This window comes from Gorilla gorilla, chromosome 9 (assembly GCF_029281585.2).
Source record: "Gorilla gorilla gorilla isolate KB3781 chromosome 9, NHGRI_mGorGor1-v2.1_pri, whole genome shotgun sequence".
Taxonomy (NCBI): Eukaryota; Metazoa; Chordata; class Mammalia; order Primates; family Hominidae; genus Gorilla; species Gorilla gorilla.
Genome location: NC_073233.2, coordinates 6925973 through 6944508, shown reverse-complemented (window position 1 = coordinate 6944508; position 18536 = coordinate 6925973). Strand labels below are relative to the sequence as shown.

The 18536-nt window shown below is 56.8% G+C and overlaps 1 protein-coding gene across 11 annotated transcripts in view; it reads right to left on the bottom strand.

Annotated features, from left to right (window-relative positions):
- Positions 1-1986: 1986 nt before the first annotated feature.
- PTDSS2 (phosphatidylserine synthase 2) overlaps positions 1987-18536 on the bottom strand; it is a 42638-nt gene continuing 26088 nt past the window's right edge. For 6 of the 11 annotated variants that reach the window (XM_055355717.2, XM_055355715.2, XM_063710852.1 and 3 more), the window contains 9 exons: positions 14481-14548; positions 6302-6436; positions 5905-5955; positions 5202-5315; positions 4782-4900; positions 3871-3985; positions 3652-3797; positions 3317-3502; positions 1987-2965 (listed from right to left, as the gene is read on the bottom strand). In XM_055355717.2, the coding sequence (XP_055211692.2) occupies positions 2803-2965; positions 3317-3502; positions 3652-3797; positions 3871-3985; positions 4782-4900; positions 5202-5315; positions 5905-5955; positions 6302-6436; positions 14481-14548 (1097 nt within the window). In that variant the 3' untranslated portion in view covers positions 1987-2802. Of the gene's footprint in view, positions 2966-3316; positions 3503-3651; positions 3798-3870; positions 3986-4781; positions 4901-5201; positions 5316-5904; positions 5956-6301; positions 6485-14480; positions 14549-18536 lie in introns of all 11 variants that reach the window. The other 5 variants (XR_008669726.2, XR_008669725.2, XM_055355716.2 and 2 more) reach the window with 3 other exon arrangements.

Sequence of the window (18536 nt, the reverse complement as noted above, 5' to 3'; positions counted from 1 at the left end):
TGAAAACCCATCTATACTAAAAATACAAAAATTAGCTGGGTACGGTGGCGCACGCCTGTAATCCCAGGTACTCGGGAGGCTGAGGCATGAGAATCGCTTGAACCTGGGAGGTGGAGGTTGCAGTGAGCTGAGGTCACGCCAGTGTACTCCAACCAGGGCGACAGAGTGAGACTCCATCTCAAAAATAAATAAGTAAAATAAAGTGACCCAGGATCTTAGTTTCTTAACTATGACCCCCAGTGGGGAACAGAGCTCCTTGGGGAAATGGGTGATGCCAGGCCTGGGGTGAGAGATGCCCAAGGTGAGTCCGCAGCATCTCAGCGTGTGAGGAACCAGAGCCCCTGGGCACTGTCTGGGGTTGAGTTGCTGCCGGAAGGGCTCCCAGGGGCTGCCTTTGGGACACGGGCGCCGGAACACAGGACCTTCATCACAAGCCCTGCCTCACCCCCCTCGGGAAGAGCAGACGGTGACCGTGAGCGGGGCGCCACCCCCACCTGCCACCACCTGGCTCAGAGCATCAGCGGGGATGGACAGCGTGGGTGGAGTGACAGGACCCGCAGCGTGTGAGGGGGGGAGTGGGGGCCCCTGCAGTGGGGAGATCAGGTGGCAGTTCCTCCTGAGCGATCAAAGCTGCCACCTGCAAAGAGCAGAATGCTAAGGCCCCATGTGTCCTGCAGCACGCAGGGCAGGGCAGCTGGCAGAACCCATCCATGCAGGGCCACGCAGGCCAAAGCTGTGAGTGGCCATGACTGGAAAGAGGACTGCTGGGCACGGTGGCCACACAGGACGTCTTCCTGCTGAGCCCCGGAGGCTGCTCTTGAGTGTGCTCCACATTACAGCCCTTGACTTAGAGGGGTTGAAATTTTCCCCAAAAGTAGTCAAGGAAAAATACTAAAAGTAAAGCTTTTTGACGCCTGGGGCCCCGAGGCAGACCAGAGGGTGTGGGTGCAAATGGCTCCCGGAGTCCCCCCAGGCTGTGTCCAATCAGCCATCAACACCCCTTACTACCCCCTCCAGCTACGAACAGGGCTCAGGGAACCCATTTTTCTCTCCATTTGTGTTTGAAAATTTTCATGGTAAAGTTTTAGAAATAGTGGCCTGGGTGGGCGCGGTGGCTCACAACTGTAATCCCAGCACTTCGGGAGGCCAAGGCGGGTGGATCACCTGAGGTTGGGAGTTCAAGACCAGCCTGGCCAACATGGTGAAACCCCATCTGTACTAAAAATACTAAAATTAGCCGGGCATGGTGGCATGCGCCTGTAATCCCAGTTACTTGGGAGGCTGAGGCAGAATTACTTGAACCTAGGAGGCAGAAGTTGCAGTGAGCCAAGATCGCGCCACTGCACTCCAGCCTGGCTGACAGAGTGAGACTGCATCTCAAAAAAATAGTGGCTCAAGCCGGGCGTGGTGGCTCACGCCTGTAATCCCAGCTCTCAGGGAGGCAGAGGCGGGAGGATCACTTGAACCCAGGAGTTCGAGATCTGCTTGGGCAATATAATGAGACCCCGTTCTCCACAAAAAGGAAGGAAAGAAAAAGAAAAAGAAAAAAAAAAAACGTAAAAATAGTGGCCCGAGAAGGCGGCTGCCCCTCCCCAGGAATCCTGTGTCCACTGCCCAGTGGCGGCCAGCCTGGGACAAACACAGCACCCCAGGAATCCTGTGTCCACTGCCCAGTGTCTGCCAGCCTGGGACAAACGCAGCACCCCAGGAATCCTGTGTCCACTGCCCAGTGGCCGCCAGCCCTCGGACAAGCGCAGCAGAGGGTGGGTGCCACCTGGACCCTCCTGGAGAATGGGAGAGGGGCTGCATCTGGCACCTGCTCTCTCTGGGGGGTGGGGCGGGGCAGGAGCCAAGTCTTTGCTCAGGTGCAGAGGCTGAGGCTGACCCCGGTGCCTCCTGTCCTCTGTGTGGTTTTCCCCAAGTGGGCACTGGGCACAAGGGCAGGCTGGAGGGCTGCACTGGACCCCAAAGCAGGACACGGGGAGCTGGGGGGAGGGCTGGAAGCCTCAGACGTTCGTTGTCACTTTATTGGTTCTCTTTGCTCGTGAAGATGACCCTCACCTCGGAGCCACGGAGGCAGCATGACCCCAGCACCCGGGTTCCAGGCACCCTTGAGGGGCAGCTCAGTGATCTCTGACCCCATCATCCACGTGTCCTCCGGGGTGGTCTGTGTGAAAGGAAGGCTCGGAGGAGGTGGCTCACATCGCCGCCTGGATCTGCTGCCTCTCAGCCATGGAGTGTTTGTGGACGAGCGCCCCACACGAGCTGTGGGGAAGTGGATGCGGAGCCAGTGTAGACGCCTCCAGGCCTCAGCGCACCCAGGGCCCACGGAGTGCAGAAAGGGTACCGAGATGTCCCTGCCTGGACCACACCATGGCTGGGTGACAGGGAGCTTGGTGGGCCAGAGGCCGCGGGGCTGACCAGGCAGAAAGGGGAGGGAGGACCCTGGTTCCTGAGGGACACACTGCCCCAGAGCATGCCCTTGCCACGCCAGCCAGCTCCCGGCTCTGGAGAAGCCTCGGAGCCCAGAGCACACGTGCACATCACAGGCAGCCACGCATGTGTACACACGCACGTACACACGCGTACACACATGCGTACACACGTACACACGTGTACACATGGAGATGAGGCTGTGCTGGGGCCTCCTCCACCCCTCGCCTTCAGCCTCGCCAGGTGCACGGGAGAAAAGCAAAAAACCTTGAGGGCAAGGCCGGGCACGTGGCTCCTGGTGGGACTCACACGGGAGGAAGCCACGGAGGCCTGGGCTCTGGGAGGCTCACGAGGCAGCCATGGCCCAGGTCAGTTTGGAGTTGGTGCCCCCTCGCCCTCGGCCACCCCAGGCCCCAGCAGGTCTTCGTCCAGCCCCAGTGGGTGCTGGTCCCCATTGCCGACAGCGCTGCCCTGGTCATCCTTGTTCTGCCGCTTCTGCCACCGGGTCTCCTTGTACCTCAATGTGATGTCCCTGGGGGGCGGGATGCAGCGTCACCACCTGCCCCCACACCAGCCCCACTGCAGGCCCCATGGACAGCTGGCACCTAGTCCCTGTGGAGGTCCGGGATGGACTGGGTGGGGGCCGGGTACCCTGGCCCTGGGACGGCAGCCGTGGCAGACTGGAGCCCTGAGGAGCCTGGATCTGTCAGTGCAGAGCGAAGGCCCCGAGGGCTGGGTCAGGAAAGGCGCCTCCCACAGAGGCGGCCAGAGGGTTGAAGCAGGGACAGCGAGACACCAGCGACACCAAACTCCCACAGTGCCTGCACCAAGAGACCCGGACAGCGGCCCTCCTTCGGAACATACCCGCCCTGCCCCGACTCACCGCAGGAAGAAGCGCCAGACGGTCCAGGTGAGCACCAGGACGGAGCCGAGGGTCCAGCACTGGGAGATGTAGAAGGGCAGGGACAGGGTGAGCGTGTGGGGGTCGTACTTCACCACGATGAGCAGCTCCGTGGCCGTGATGGCCGCCACCAGCCAGGCCTGCGGGCCCAGCTTCTTGTGGGGCTTCCTGCAGGGGCAGCAGGGGCTTCAGCGTCCCGGGACCCCCAGGGTCCTCCAGGCGGCCTCGCCCAGGCCCCGGCCTCCCAGGCTCTGCTTCCCAGCCCTCCAGCCCCTGCCCCCCAGGGGTGTCTCCACCCGGCCTGCCGCAGCCCTCACGGGTCATCCATGAAGTCGTAGATCTCGCGCATGGCCACGCCACCCACGTTCACGAAGAAGACGAGCCGCAGGAGGACCAGGTAGTGCTCCGGGGGCATCCACAGCACAAACTTCAGGTAGAACGTGTTCAGTTCTGCCAACAGGAACTAGGGGAGGAGAAGGTGAGCACCAGCTCTGGCCCCCAGCCCGCCGCGCCGTCGCGAGGCAGCCCGGCCTTACCACCAGGATGATGCCGCACACGGCCAGCCAGCGACGCAGGCTGGAGGCTGGCTTCCACTCGAAGCGAACCCAGCTGTACGGCGTGAACTGGAAGGCGATCCTCTTCATCTTGCCCCTGGGAACCACAGAGCCGGCAGCCTGAGGAAGGCAGCCCACCGAACCCTGCCCTGTGCCATCGGGCAACAGACCGTTCCTGGTCACCCGGCCCCACCCTGTGCCATCGGACCAGCTCTGCTCTTGGTCACCCCGCCCCGCCCCGTGCCATCGGACCAGCTCTGCTCTTGGTCACCCGGCCCCGCCCTGTGCCTTCGGGCCACAGACTCTGTTCCTGGTTACCCAGCTGCTGCCCGGCCGCTCTCCGAGGTCTGGCCACCCAGCTACAAGCCCTGCTTCTCCACAGCCCTCTGCTGTTCAGTCTCTTCCAGCTTGAGCAGTGGCTGCAGCGCCTCAGAGGGCGCTCCACGGTGCCGTGAGCTGGCCACGTCTGCAGGGCCAGGCAGAGCCGGGGCACCCACAGGCAGGAGGGGAGACCCCCGGCCCCCAGGCCTTTCCTTAGACTTTCGTTTCTTTTTTAAATTCCAAAGTCATAATGACAAAGTACCTGCAACTATTTCATAACCAAAGCAACCAAGGGAGGGAGAAGCACGGAATGATCCCAGAGCCCCTGCGCCAGGCCGGCCGGGGATTGAGGAGGGAGGTGAGTGGGTCAGACGCCATGGCCACTGTGAGGGGCGGCCGGGCTTGAGTACACCAGGTCAGAGGGGAGGTTCCAGGAGGCAAAGCCCCACGGTCACCCCTCCTGAGCCGCACACTGGACAGGCCTGGTGCTCCGGGTCTGCTGGAGCACGGATGCTGAGGCTGCCTCCAGGTAACCCCCACCCGGCCCTGCCCTCGCAGCCCCCACGACGTACTTGTAGGTCGGAATGTTCCAGAGGCCCTGCCACTTGTACGTCTTCAGGGACAGCCACTCGAGGGTCTTCATGCCGCAGTAGATGCCCAGCCCGTTGCAGACGAGCACGTCCATGATCCACTGCAGGGAGGGGCCGGCACTCGTTGCAGGGGTGAGGGGTAACGAGCCCCCTGAGGAGGACCCCGGAAGAGCACAGGGGAACCGAGAATGCCCCTCAGCCTGCACCCACTGCCCCCCGGGGAGAATGAGGGGGTCCAGGGGCCATGCTGGGCACAGGGGTTCCGAGAATGCCCCTCAGCCTGCACCCACTGCCCCGGGGGGACTGAGGGGGGTCCGGGGGCCACGCTGGGCACAGGGGGAGGGGGTCCAAGAATGCCCCTCAGCCTGTACCCACTGCCCCGGGGGCTGTGCTGGCACCTACGTGATCCCACCAGCACTCGCTGAAGTTGGGCAGCTGGTGCTCCAGGCTGTACTCCAGGAACTCGAACATCACGCTGATGATCATACACATCCACCAGTCTCGGATCATCAGGGTCTGCGGGCGCCAGGGTCAGCCAGAGTATGGGACGCAGGCCACACCCAGCCCTGCCCACGGGTGCATGCAGCCCCCACCCCGGCTGGGAGCATTCTTGGAGTCGACAGCACTGGCAGGGCCCCCAGTGAGGTCTCAGGGTGAGCGTGGGGTGGGTGGCTGCCCCTCCAGCAGCCTCGATGTACGACTGTCAGCAAACAAGGCAGCATCCCCGTGCCCGGGGCCTGACACCCAACTCTGCCAGGGTGGGCTGCAGGGTCAAGCAGGCACTGCTCTTAGCCCCATAGGTAGCACAGGGTCCCTCGAAAGTGGGATGGGGCAGTGCTCAAGCCCAGGCAGGGGCGGGACTTCCTGCCCTGCTGCCTCTTGCCATCGCCCCGACCCTGAGGACGGAGCGGGGACCCGGCCAGGATCAGGGCTTCTGGGAGGTCCGGGAGCCCCACGGCTTCTCGAACCTCTGGGTGGCTGCAGTGCGACACCCTCCCACCACACTCAGAGCACCCTGAGCTCAACCCCATGGACAGAAACGGTCCAGAGCCCACGGCAGGCCTGAGAACTGGGGCGGGGAGGCCGGGAAGAGGAGGTGCCGTACCTTCAGGTACCAGCCAAGAAAGTGCGCGGGAACAAAGCCATCCAACTTGTCCTGTTGGCGACAGGGTATGACCCTTGACCCTGGGGCACAGCCACCCCCACTCCCCACACTGGCAGATCAGCCCACACCTGAGCAGCACCTGCCAGACCCCGGGAAGAAGGCCAGGGACTCACAGGTGCTGCCGTGGCCTGTGGAGACCACGTCCATGACAGCCTAGAGAGCAGGGGCCCCCTGCCCACCATGAGCACCATCTGGACGGATAGGGCCTCAGCACATCTCTGCACCAGGAGACCCCACGTGTAGGCCGAGGGGTGCGAGGCAGGAGCGTGGATGGTGCCTGGTCCGGCACAGGGCCACACCTGGGGAGGGACTCGCCTCAGGGCTCCCGGCGTCTTACCCAGATGTTGTGAAAGGGGTCAGTCTCATTGTCTGGGTCGTAGATGAGGCAGTTTCCCCCGTAGTCTCTCTCTGGCAGTGGGACTCCCAGCTTGGGGTCAACATACTTTAGAAACTGCCGGCCATCTTGGACAGTCTGCAAGGCCAGTGCCCCCGTCAGTGGGGCTACAGTTAGTGGTGGCAACTTGAAACGGGAGATCATGGTTGTTTATTTATTTATTTTTTTGAGACGGAGTCTCGCTCTGTCACCCAGGCTGGAATGCAGTGGCGTGAACTCGGCTCACTGCAAGCTCCGCCTCCCGGGTTCATGCCATTCTCCTGCCTCAGCCTCCCGAGTAGCTGGGACTACAGGCGCCCACCACCACGCCCGGCTAGTATTTTTTTTTTGTATTTTTAGTAGAGACGGGGTTTCACTGTGTTAGCCAGGATGGTCTTGATCTCCTGACCTCGTGATCCACCCACCTCGGCCTCCCAAAGAGCTGGGATTACAGCCGTGAGCCACCACGCCCAGCCAGGAGATCATGGTTGTAAACTGCATCTCAGTCACCCTGGAAGAGGGCAGCGCCCTGTCTCAGCAGCCCTCCCCACCCCAGGGAAATCCTGGTGGGGCAGCGCGTGGGGAAGGAACCCCCAGGCACGACACCCCATCTCCACACCTGCGCTCCCTGGGGCCAGGTGGGCACAGGTGCGCTTCAGGACATGGGGGTCTAGGACCGCTGGACAGACGGGAGCGGGACGGGGCCCCGAGTTACTGCGGTGCACCGCCCCCACCCCGACCCCTCCCCGCATGTGCGCTCGGGCCAACACCCTCACAGGAGTCGCCCTTGTGGAACCTGCTCTTTCCTCACCCAGACGCTGGCATCAGCCAGATACACCTCTTCACCTTAGGGCAAGGCAGGCTTTTGGGCCTGACCTCAAGGGAGGTTTACATCATTTACAGACGCCTGTGCACACAGCACACACGCACCGGTGCACCAGCTGTGTTTACAGACGCCTGCGCACACATTGAGCACACACGCGCCCGTGCACTGTTTACACTCGCCTGCGCACACAGTGAGCACACACGCGCCCGTGCACTGTTTACACTCGCCTGCGCACACAGTGAGCACACATGCGCCCGTGCAGTTTACACTCGCCTGTGCACACAGTGAGCACACACACCCGTGCACTGTTTACACTCACCTGCGCACCCAGCACACACGTGCCCGTGCACTGTTTACAGACGCCTGCGCACAGTGAGCACACACGCGCCCGTGCACTGTTTACACTCGCCTGTGCACAGTGAGCACACGCGCCCGTGCAGTTTAAACTCGCCTGCGCACAGTGAGCACACACGCGCCCGTGCACTGTTTAAACTCGCCTGCGCACAGTGAGCACACACGCGCCCGTGCACTGTTTACAGACGCCTGCACACACAGTGAGCACACGCCCGTGCAGTTTACAGACGCCTGCGCACACACCACACGCGCCCATGCACTGTTTACACTCACCTGCACACACCACACGCGCCCATGCACTGTTTACACTCTCCTATGCACACGGTGAGCACACACGCGCCCATGCACTGTTTACACTCTCCTGCGCACACGGTGAGCACACACGCGCCCATGCACTGTTTACACTCACCTGCGCACACAGCACATGAGCCCGTGCACTGTTTACACTCGCCTGTGCACACAGCACACACGCGCCCGTGCACTGTTTACAGACGCCTGCGCACACGGTGAGCACACGCGCCCGTGCACTGTTTACACTCGCCTGCGCAGTGAGCACACGTGCCCGTGCACTGTTTACACTCGCCTGCGCACACAGCACACGCACCCGTGCACTGTTTAAATTCGCCTGCGCAGTGAGCACACACGCGCCCGTGCACTGTTTACAGACGCCTGCACACACAGTGAGCACGCGCCCGTGCACTGTTTACAGACGCCTGCGCACACGGTGAGCACACGCGCCCGTGCACTGTTTACACTCACCTGCACAGTGAGCACACACGTGCCCGTGCACTGTTTACGCTCGCCTGCGCACACAGTGAGCACATGCGCCCGTGCACTTACGCTCGCCTGTGCGAGCACACACGCGCCCGTGCACTGTTTACGCTTGCCTGCGCACACGGTGAGTACACACGCGCCCGTGCACTGTTTACAGATGCCTGCGCACACGGTGAGCACACGCGCCCGTGCAGTTTACACTCGCCTGCGCAGTGAGCACACGTGCCCGTGCACTGTTTACACTCGCCTGCGCACACAGCACACGCGCCCGTGCACTGTTTAAACTCGCCTGTGCAGTGAGCACACACGCGCCCGTGCACTGTTTACAGACGCCTGCACACACAGTGAGCACGCGCCCGTGCACTGTTTACAGACGCCTGCGCACATGGTGAGCACACGCGCCCGTGCAGTTTACACTCACCTGCACAGTGAGCACACACGTGCCCGTGCACTGTTTACGCTCGCCTGCACACACAGTGAGCACATGCGCCCGTGCACTTACGCTCGCCTGTGCACACAATGAGCACACACGCGCCCGTGCACTGTTTACGCTCGCCTGCGCACACGGTGAGTACACACGCGCCCGTGCATTGTTTACGCTCGCCTGTGCACACGGTGAGCACACGCGCGCCCATGCACTGTTTACAGACACCTGCACAGTGAGCACACACGCGCCCATGCACTGTTTACGCTCGCCTGCGCACACAGTGAGCACACGTGCCCGTGCACTTACGCTTGCCTGCGCACACAGTGAGCACACACGCGCCCGTGCACTGTTTACGCTCGCCTGCGCACACGGTGAGTACACACGCGCCCGTGCACTGTTTACGCTCGCCTGCGCACACAGCACACATGCACCCCTGCACTGGCTGTGTTTACAGACGCCTGCGCACACAGTGAGCGCACACATGCCCGTCCTCTGTGAGCTATGGCACCCAGGACCATGCAGCCCACCCAACACCCAGGCCTCAGTTCCTAATATTCAGTAAGGCCCCAGGGCTCTTGGAGAAGGGGCTGATTCCAGGACCAGGCTGGGGAGTGGACAGGAGGAGCCTGGAGCATCCCGCAGTGCTAGGAAGTCAGGATGTCCTCAGAAAAACAAAACGAAAAGCCAAGAACTCCGTGAGGGTGTGTGAAAGCAATACAGGAACCACGTGGAAACTCCTTTTGGCAAAAGAATTTGGGCACCACGATAAATAGAGCAGTGCTGAAATAAATATCCAAGTGTAAGACAAGTATCTGTAAGTCCACACTGATATAAATACATGATGGAATAACTAATGGTAGAGAAGCAGGATCTCTCCCATGCACAAGAATTCTTGGCAACGTGCAGACGCCACACACCAAGGAGGGCAACGAAACTCCCCTCCCTCCGTGCAGGCTGCACCAGTGACCTCCTTGTGGAGAATGCACTATGGATTGACAGTGGAAAGCCTGACAGACACATCTCGCCAGGCAGTCAAGGTCCACAGCACCAGGGATGCATCATGGTGATGGTGCCAGTGCATGCCTTCACCCCAGACAAATAATGAGAAAACGTCAGACACATCCTCACAAACCCTGGTGCCAAAGCCAGAACAAGACATTCCAGGAAAATTAAAGGACAGTACCTCTTACAAATATGGATGCAAAAATCTTAGATAAAATGCTAGGAAAGCAAGTCCAGCAGTATGTAAAAAGGCACACCCTGGGACCAAGCAGGATTTATCCCAGGAATGCAAGGTTGGTTCAGGATAAGAAAATCAATCAATGTAATTCATCATATTAACAAAGGGGGAAAAACACCCATATGATCATCTCACTTGATGCGAAAAATCATTTAACAAAAATCTAACAACTTTTCATGATAAAAACACTCAACCAACTAGGAATATACTAGAACTTTCTCCACTCAGTAAGGGAGATCTATGAAAAACTCACAGAACTTTCTCCACTCGGTAGGGAGATCTACGAAAAACTCACAGAACTTTCTTCACACGGTAGGGAGATCTACGAAAAACTCACAGAACCTTCTCCACTCGGTAGGGAGATCTACGAAAAACTCACAGAACTTTCTCCACGCGGTAGGGAGATCTACGAAAAACTCACAGAACTTTCTCCACGCGGTAGGGAGATCTACGAAAAACTCACAGAACCTTCTCCACTCGGTAGGGAGATCTACGAAAAACTCACAGAACCTTCTCCACTCGGTAGGGAGATCTACGAAAAACTCACAGAACCTTCTCCACTCGGTAGGGAGATCTACGAAAAACTCACAGAACCTTCTCCACTCGGTAGGGAGATCTACGAAAAACTCACAGAACCTTCTCCACTCGGTAGGGAGATCTACGAAAAACTCACAGAACCTTCTCCACTCGGTAGGGAGATCTACGAAAAACTCACAGAACCTTCTCCACTCGGTAGGGAGATCTATGAAAAACTCACAGAACTTTCTCCACTCGGTAGGGGAGATCTACGAAAAACTCACAGAACTTTCTCCACGCGGTAGGGAGATCTACGAAAAACTCACAGAACCTTCTCCACTCGGTAAGGAGATCTATGAAAAACTCACAGAACCTTCTCCACTTGGTAGGGAGATCTATGAAAAACTCACAGCTAACACACTCAGTGGGATAAAGACTGGATGCTTTTCCCCTAAGATCAGGAATCAGATAAGAATGTCCATCTGGCCAGGCACAGTGGCTCATGCTTATACTCCCAGCACTTTGGGAGGCCAAAGGGGTCAGACCGCTTGAGCTCAGGAGTTTGAGACCAGCCTGGCCAACATGGCGAAACCTCATCTCCACAAAAAGTTAAAAAATTAGTCAGGTGCGGTGGCTCACTTGAGACCAGGAGTTCTGAGACCAGCCTGGCCAACATGGTGAAACCCTGACTCTACTAAAAATACAAAATTAGTCGGGTGTGGTAGCATGTTCCTGTAATCCCAGCTACTACGGAGGGTGAGGCACGAGAATCACTAGAACCTGGGAGGCGGAGCTTGCAGTAAGCCAAGATCGTGCCACTGCACTCCAGCCTGGGCGACAGAGCAAGACTCCGTCTCAAAAAAAAAAAAAAAGCCCATCCTTGCCTATTCTAGGAAACATTGAGCTGGAGGTTCTGGCCAGGGCAGCTACGCAAAGAAATAAAAGACATCGGCCGGGCACGGTGGCTCACGCCCGTAATCCCAGCACTTTGGGAGGCCAAGGTGGGCGGATCACCTGAGGTCAGTTCGAGACCAGCCTCAACATGGAGAAACCCTGTCTCTACTAAAAATACAAAAAAAAAAAAAATTAGCTGGGCATGGTGGTGCATGCCTGTAATCCCAGCTACTCGGGAGGCTGAGGCAGGGGAATTGCTTGAACCTGGGAGGCGGAGGTTGCGGTGAGCCAAGATTGCACCACTGCACTCTAGCCTGGGCAACAAGAGCGAAACTCAGTCTAAAAAAAAAAAAAAAAGAAATAAAAGACATCTAGATTGGAAAGGAACAGGTAAAACTATCTCTATCTGTAGATGACATAATCTTGAATATAGAATATTCTTAAGAGTCTACCCCAAAACACCACAACTATTAGAGCTAATCAGTTCAGCACGGTTGCAGGACGCAAGATCAGTACACAAAAATAAGCTACATTTCCATACACGAGTAACGAGCAATGCAAAAGTAAAATTAAAACAGTTCCACTTACAAGAGCATACAATGAACAAGATAATTGGAGTAAATGTAATAAAGGAAGTACAAAACTTAAACTCTGAAAACTGTAACACATTGTCGGAAGAAATTAAAGACCTAAATAAATGGAAAGCCATCCCATCTTCAAGGACTGACGGAGTTAATATTGTCAGGATGACACTACTCCCAAAACAGACTTGCAGATTCGATGCAATCCCTATAAAAAATTCCACCTGTTCTTTTCACAGGAATGGAAAGGGTGACCCTCACATTCATTTGGAAATGCAAGAGACCCAGATGATTCAAAACCGTCTTGAAAAAGAACAAACTGGGTGAACTCACACTTCCCAATTTCAAATGTCACTTGAGGGATATTCTACTAAACCCCGACCAATCCTCAAAACCGTCCAGCTCACCAGAAACAAGGAGCCTGAGAAACCGTCACTGCCGAGAAAGAGGAGCCCAGGCCGCGCGTGGTGGCTCACACCTGGAATCCCTGCACTTTGGGAGGCCAAGGCAGGCAGATCTGTTTTTTTTTTTTTTTTTTTTTTGAGGCGGAGTCTCGCTCTGTCACCCAGGCTGGAGTGCAGTGGCGCAATCTCGGCTCACTGCAAGCTCCGCCTCCCAGGTTCACGCCATTCTCCTGCCTCAGCCTCCCGAGTAGCTGGGACTACAGGTGCCCACCACCAGGCCCGGCTAATTTTTTTGTATTTTTCAGTAGAGACGGGGTTTCACCGTGTTAGCCAGGATGGTCTCCATCTCCTGACCTTGTGATCCGCCCACCTCAGCCTCCCAAAGTGCTGGGATTACAGGCGTGAGCCACCGTGCCCTGTCAATGCGGGCGGATCATTTGAGGTCAGGAGTTCAAGACCAGCCTGGCCAACAAGATGAAACTAAAAATACAATAAATTAGTGGCGCATGGTGGCAGGTGCCTGTAATCCCAGCTACTTGGGAGGCTGAGGCAGGAGAATCACTTGAACCCAGGAGGTGGAGGCTATAGTGAGCCGAGATCACACCACTGCACTCCAGCCTGGGTGACAGAGTAAGACGCCGTCTCAAAAAATAAATAGTAAAAGAAAGAGGAGCGCAGGAAGACACATGCAACCTGGATGAACTTCAGAGGCACTGTACAGGGCGGAAAGAGGCTGCCCACTGCATGATCCTGGGTGAACCTCAGAGGCTCTGTGCAGGGCGGGAAGAGGCTGCCCACCGCATGATCCTGGGTGAACCTCAGAGGCTCTGTGCAGGGCGGGAAGAGGCTGCCCACCGCATGATCCTGGGTGAACCTCAGAGGCTCTGTGCAGGGCGGGAAGAGGCTGCCCACCCCATGATCCTGGATGAACCTCAGAGGCTCTGTGCAGGGCGGGAAGAGGCTGCCCACCGCATGATCCTGGGTGAACCTCAGAGGCTCTGTGCAGGGCGGGAAGAGGCTGCCCACCCCATGATCCTGGATGAACCTCAGAGGCTCTGTGCAGGGCGGGAAGAGGCTGCCCACTGCATGATCCTGGGTGAACCTCAGAGGCACTATGCAGCGTGGGAAGAGGCTGCCCACCCCATGATTCCATTCTTGAAGACACAGAAGCAAACCCTCACCAGCTGTCAGGGGTCAGGACCGGGTACGACTACCAAGGGGTAACACAAAGGAGTTTTAGGGCCAGTGGAATTCTTTTGTGTCCTAATTGTGTTTCTAGAAGTCTACACAAATGCTAAAATTCACAGAATGTACACTGCCTCAGAAAAGTCAATTTTGCCACGATGACAAAAAATCTCATCATGCACTGATGGAGTTTTAAGATTGGGAATATCAAAGTCCTTTGTAAGCTGAAGACAGCCCCAAAAATGTGTGTTTACACTAAGTTAAACAGAACAAAGAGTATTAATAAAGTAGGCATTTGCGGCAGCAACACAGCCTGACCCAGGATTTACAAAGGAGCTGGATCTCCCACCTGCACCCTGCTCGTCTTGCAGAATGTGGTCAGGATGGGGAAGAAGCACACACAGTCACACTGGTCAACCACAAAACACAAAAACAAAGACCCCGTCCCTCTTGGCGCTGGGGTCCCCTCTGAGGCCCAGATTTGCCCCGGCCATGCAGACGCTGGCCTGCGTCGCAGGACCTGACTTACGGGCTCCCTTCATGCCCAGTCCCCACCAGCACTCAGACATGACAGCTGTGGGCAAAGCCACCCTGGCAGCTGCACCGCTGGCCCTGCCCTCGTCTGTGCCTGCACCACTGGCCCTGCCCTCGTTAAGTGTGGCCCCGCTAAACAGCCACAGTCAGCGCCCCACCAGCAGATGCTCCTGGAGGCCCCCCGCAGCTCGGCCTACGTTTTGAAGGTCTAGCTTTGCTGCCCCCCATCACTCAAGGGCCGCACAGATGCTCCTGGAGACCCCCCGCAGCTCGGCCTACTTTGTGGGGGTCTAGCCCTGCTTCCTCCCATCACTCGAGGGCCGTGTGGGCAAGGCCTCCTTTGTCACCCTGCCTGGGGCCACACTGTCACCTAAGTTCCCAGATATCCAATCCAGAAAAACAGCTTACCTGGAAGAGTATAAAGATGAGAAACAGCTCGTAGACCACACTCACGCAGAGCCAAAACCTCCAGTAAGCTACAAAGACAGACGACAGAACGTTAGTGCACCCGGCCCAGGCCTCCACGGCCCCGTTCAGCCCCAGGCTGGCTCCTGGCTCCTTCACACCCAGTGTCTCTTCTGGGCCCTTCACAGGCCCCTGGGAGAGCCTTTATAAAGAAAGCTGTAACTCAGAATTAGGCACAATTTCTCTCTGAAAAGTGAATTTTTTTTCTTCATTTTTTCCATTCCAGTCCTTAAATCTTTTGCCCATAAACTGTTGCACAGAAGCAGTCAGCAAACATCCCTGCCTTGTGTTTACGAGTGATGCTTCTAAACTTGTGCCGTTAAGTTTGGAGTAGGTTTTTGGTGGATACCTTTTTTTTTAGATGGAGTCTGTCGCCCAGGCTGGAGTGCAGTGGCGCAATCTCAGCTCACTGCAACCTTCACCTCCAGGTTCAAGCGATTCTCCTGCCTCAGCCTCCCGAGTAGCTGGGCTCACAGGTGTCCAGCATACCCGGCTAATTTTTGTATTTTCAGTCGGGACCGGGTTTCACCATGTTGGCCAGGCTGGTCTCAAACTCCTGACCTCAGATGGTCCACCTGCCTCAGCCTCCCAGAGTGCTGGGATTACAGGTGTGAGCTACTGTGGCTGGCCATTTTTTTTTTTTGAGACAGGGTCCTGGCTCTGTTACCCAGGCTGGAGTGCAATCTTGGTGCACTGCAACCTCTGCCTCCTGGGCTCAAGCAATCCTCCTACCTGAGCCTCCTGAGTAGCTGGGACCACAGGTACGTGCCACCACATCCAGCTAATTTTTGTATTTTTTTTTTTGGTAGAGATAGGGTTTCGACATGTTGCCCAGGCTGGGATACTTTTTATCATGTTAAAAAAATCTTTCAATTCCAGTATGTTAAGTTTTTGTCATGGATGAATGTGCCCTATTTTTGTTTTTCTGCATTTAAGGGGATCAATTTTTTCATGTTGATGTGATGAGTTACATTAACAGACTTCTAACATGAAACCATCCCTCAATTCCTGACTTCCCACGGCTCCGAGCAGCTCACGGCAAGACATGCAGACGTGAGGTTTTCAGACTAAACGCAGGAGGCCCCGACGTACTCAGGGGAAGACGGCCACCGTGGCTCATGAAAGGCCGCCATCATTGGCAGGAAATACAAACTCCCTGGCGTTCTTAGGAAAAGCTGCAAAGGGAGGTCTGGGACCCAAGACAGACGACTGAGATCACAAACTTCTTCCTCACGCCTTGGGATAAGAAGAACCTGGAAACTTCCCAGTGGCCCAAGAGTTTAAGGGGCTCGTGGTGAAATTAACTCGGGGCAGCCCTCGCCCCACAAGGGCTCGCCGACTGAAGGGGACGCCTTCGGAGCAGGTGCCTGGCCTGCAGGTGACGCCTTTGGAGCAGGTGCCCAGCCTGCAGGCACTCTCTGACGCTGACTCAAGGGGACGCCTTCAGAGCAGGTGCCCAGCCTGCAGGCGCTCTCTGACGCTGACTCAAGGGGACGCCTTTGGAGCTGGTGCCCGGCCTGCAGGTGCTCTCTGAGGGGACAGCTACACCCATGAAACCATCATGTTCTGAGCGGGCCACAGGTCACCACGACCGGTACTAACTTCCCTCCCCCCACTGCCAAGTTGAATCTTTCTCATGTTTCTCCTGTTGGGGAAGGCCCCAGATCAGAAAGGTGGCATCTCGGACTCCTCTCCCCACTCACGCTTCACACCCGACCAGCACCAGGCTGCCGCCCCCGAATACCCAGCGGGCCCTTGGTCTGCGTTCCTGGGTCGCTTCCCAGAGCAGCTCCAGCACCTCCCTGACCCCAGGGCCACCCCCCAGCCCCCAGCGCTCATTTGTCTTTCTAAACATCACACCAGAGGGGAAAGACAGACAGGCAGCCTCAGCAGCCCTGGAAATGCTGTGGCTGACTCAGCCTTCGGAGGGAGCCAGAAGAAAATGCAGTTCACACAGGAGGGATGCCCTCCTCAGTGGCCCAGAACGTTCCACCTCCCTCTGAGCTGCAGCCAACTCAAGTTTCCAAAGAAAGCAGCTCCCCAGATGGCCAGGCTGGGCCCATTTCCACTCCTCCTCATGAGGCCCAGTCACTAATGGCTACGGCTACAGCTGCCGGACTGGGCATTCCTGGGCCAGACCCAGGGGAGTGTGAAGGTGGGCAGAGCCCACAGGGACCACCTTTCTGGAGAAAGCCCTTCTCCCTGCCCCCCCCCAGAGCCTCCGCTGCACAGGACTCATCACTTGTCCACTTCAATGTGTTGTGACTGCAGAGGGTTGAGGGCTCCCTGCCGGCCCCCAAGTTAACAAGACGCATGGAAGAAGGTGGCTCCAGGACAGGCTTCCCCGTCAATAAATCGAAGATTGGCAAAGTAATATGGAATTTATGCCAAGCAAACTAAACGGACAGAAGAAAGGTAGAGCAGAGCTCAGACTAAAAACTGAACACCCCAGGAACCCCCAGTCCTGCCCAGCGGGAGGGGACGAGCCACAACTCAAGAGATGCCGCGGCCGGAGCTTTTGGAAGCGCCAAGACCTTCAGGCCCAGATGCTCCACATCCCGCCAGGTGACCTGTGCCGGAGCTCCTGACTGCACAGAGCTGAGGGTCTCCCGGGAGTCTCTCCCTGTGCCAGGGGCCACATGCCAGGACAAGCTGCTGCCTGCTGACCAGTCTGTCCCACTCACGGCTGCGTCCCAGTCCCCGGTGATGCCGCCACCCAGGAGGGATTTGGTGCATCTCCAAGCAAGGACGGCCATGGGTTGAGCTTCCGGCAGCTCTTCTTCCCTCCAAATCCACCCAACAAGCATGTAACTGCACCAGGCTCTTCACTGTGTGACGGGCAGTTTCACATCATCACCGCGCCAGGCTCTTCACTGTGTGACGGGCAGTTTCTCACCTTCACCGCGCCAGGCTCTTCACTGTGTGACGGGCAGTTTCTCACCGTCACCGCGCCAGGCTCTTCACTGTGTGACGGGCAGTTTCTCACCGTCACCGCGCCAGGCTCTTCACTGTGTGACGGGCAGTTTCACACCATCACCGCGCCAGGCTTTTCACTGTGTGACGGGCAGTTTCACACCGTCACCGCGCCAGGCTTTTCACTGTGTGACGGGCAGTTTCTCACCGTCACCGCGCCAGGCTTTTCACTGTGTGATGGGCAGTTTCTCACCATCACTGCACTTTCTACTGCTCTGCTGAGGAATCCAAACCCCTTGGAGGCAAGACCGTCCGTGCTCAGCTGCCTGGGCAGACAGAGCCCTGGGCCCTTCCCACACCGCTGTCAGCCAGCAGAGCGGCCTGCCAGGCACTCAAGGAGCCCTCTCTGAAGGCCCTGGGCAAGGAAGGGGTCAGCAAGACCAGCCTGCTTGGGTCACCGGACGGCTCCCTGCTCAGGGCCTCTGTGGATGGGGGAACTTCACTCACCACCATGGCACTGACCCTGGGGCAGACACTGCTCTCCTGGAGGCCAATTTTATAACACATATCACGGGCTTAAACTGTGTATGCCCTTTAATTCAATACTCACTTCTGGGACATTTTATTAAATGAATAATCAGATATTTACACAGAGCATACGTGAAAAAATTCACCACAGCCTAGTTTATTAAAATAAAACTGGAAACTCTCTAAATATACAATATTATGGCTTAAATAAGTTAGTTAAATGTAGTACATTCTAATGAGAGCTAAACAAGCAGTCATTAAAATTTCAGGTGTTAAAAAATTAGTAAGGAAATGACTAAAGTCATTTAAACCTAAATGATTAAAGTCATTTTAAAAATTAGTAAGGAAATGACTAAAGTCGTTGAACCTGAAGTGGAGAATGCACAAAGCCACACGTTCAGGATTCCACTCTTTTGAGGCTGTGAATATGTCTGTACACACAAACGCGTGAATATGTCCGTATCACACAAACATGTGAATATGTCCGTGCACACAAACGCATGAATATGTCCGTATCACAAATGCGTGAATACGTCTGTATCACACAAACGCGTGAAC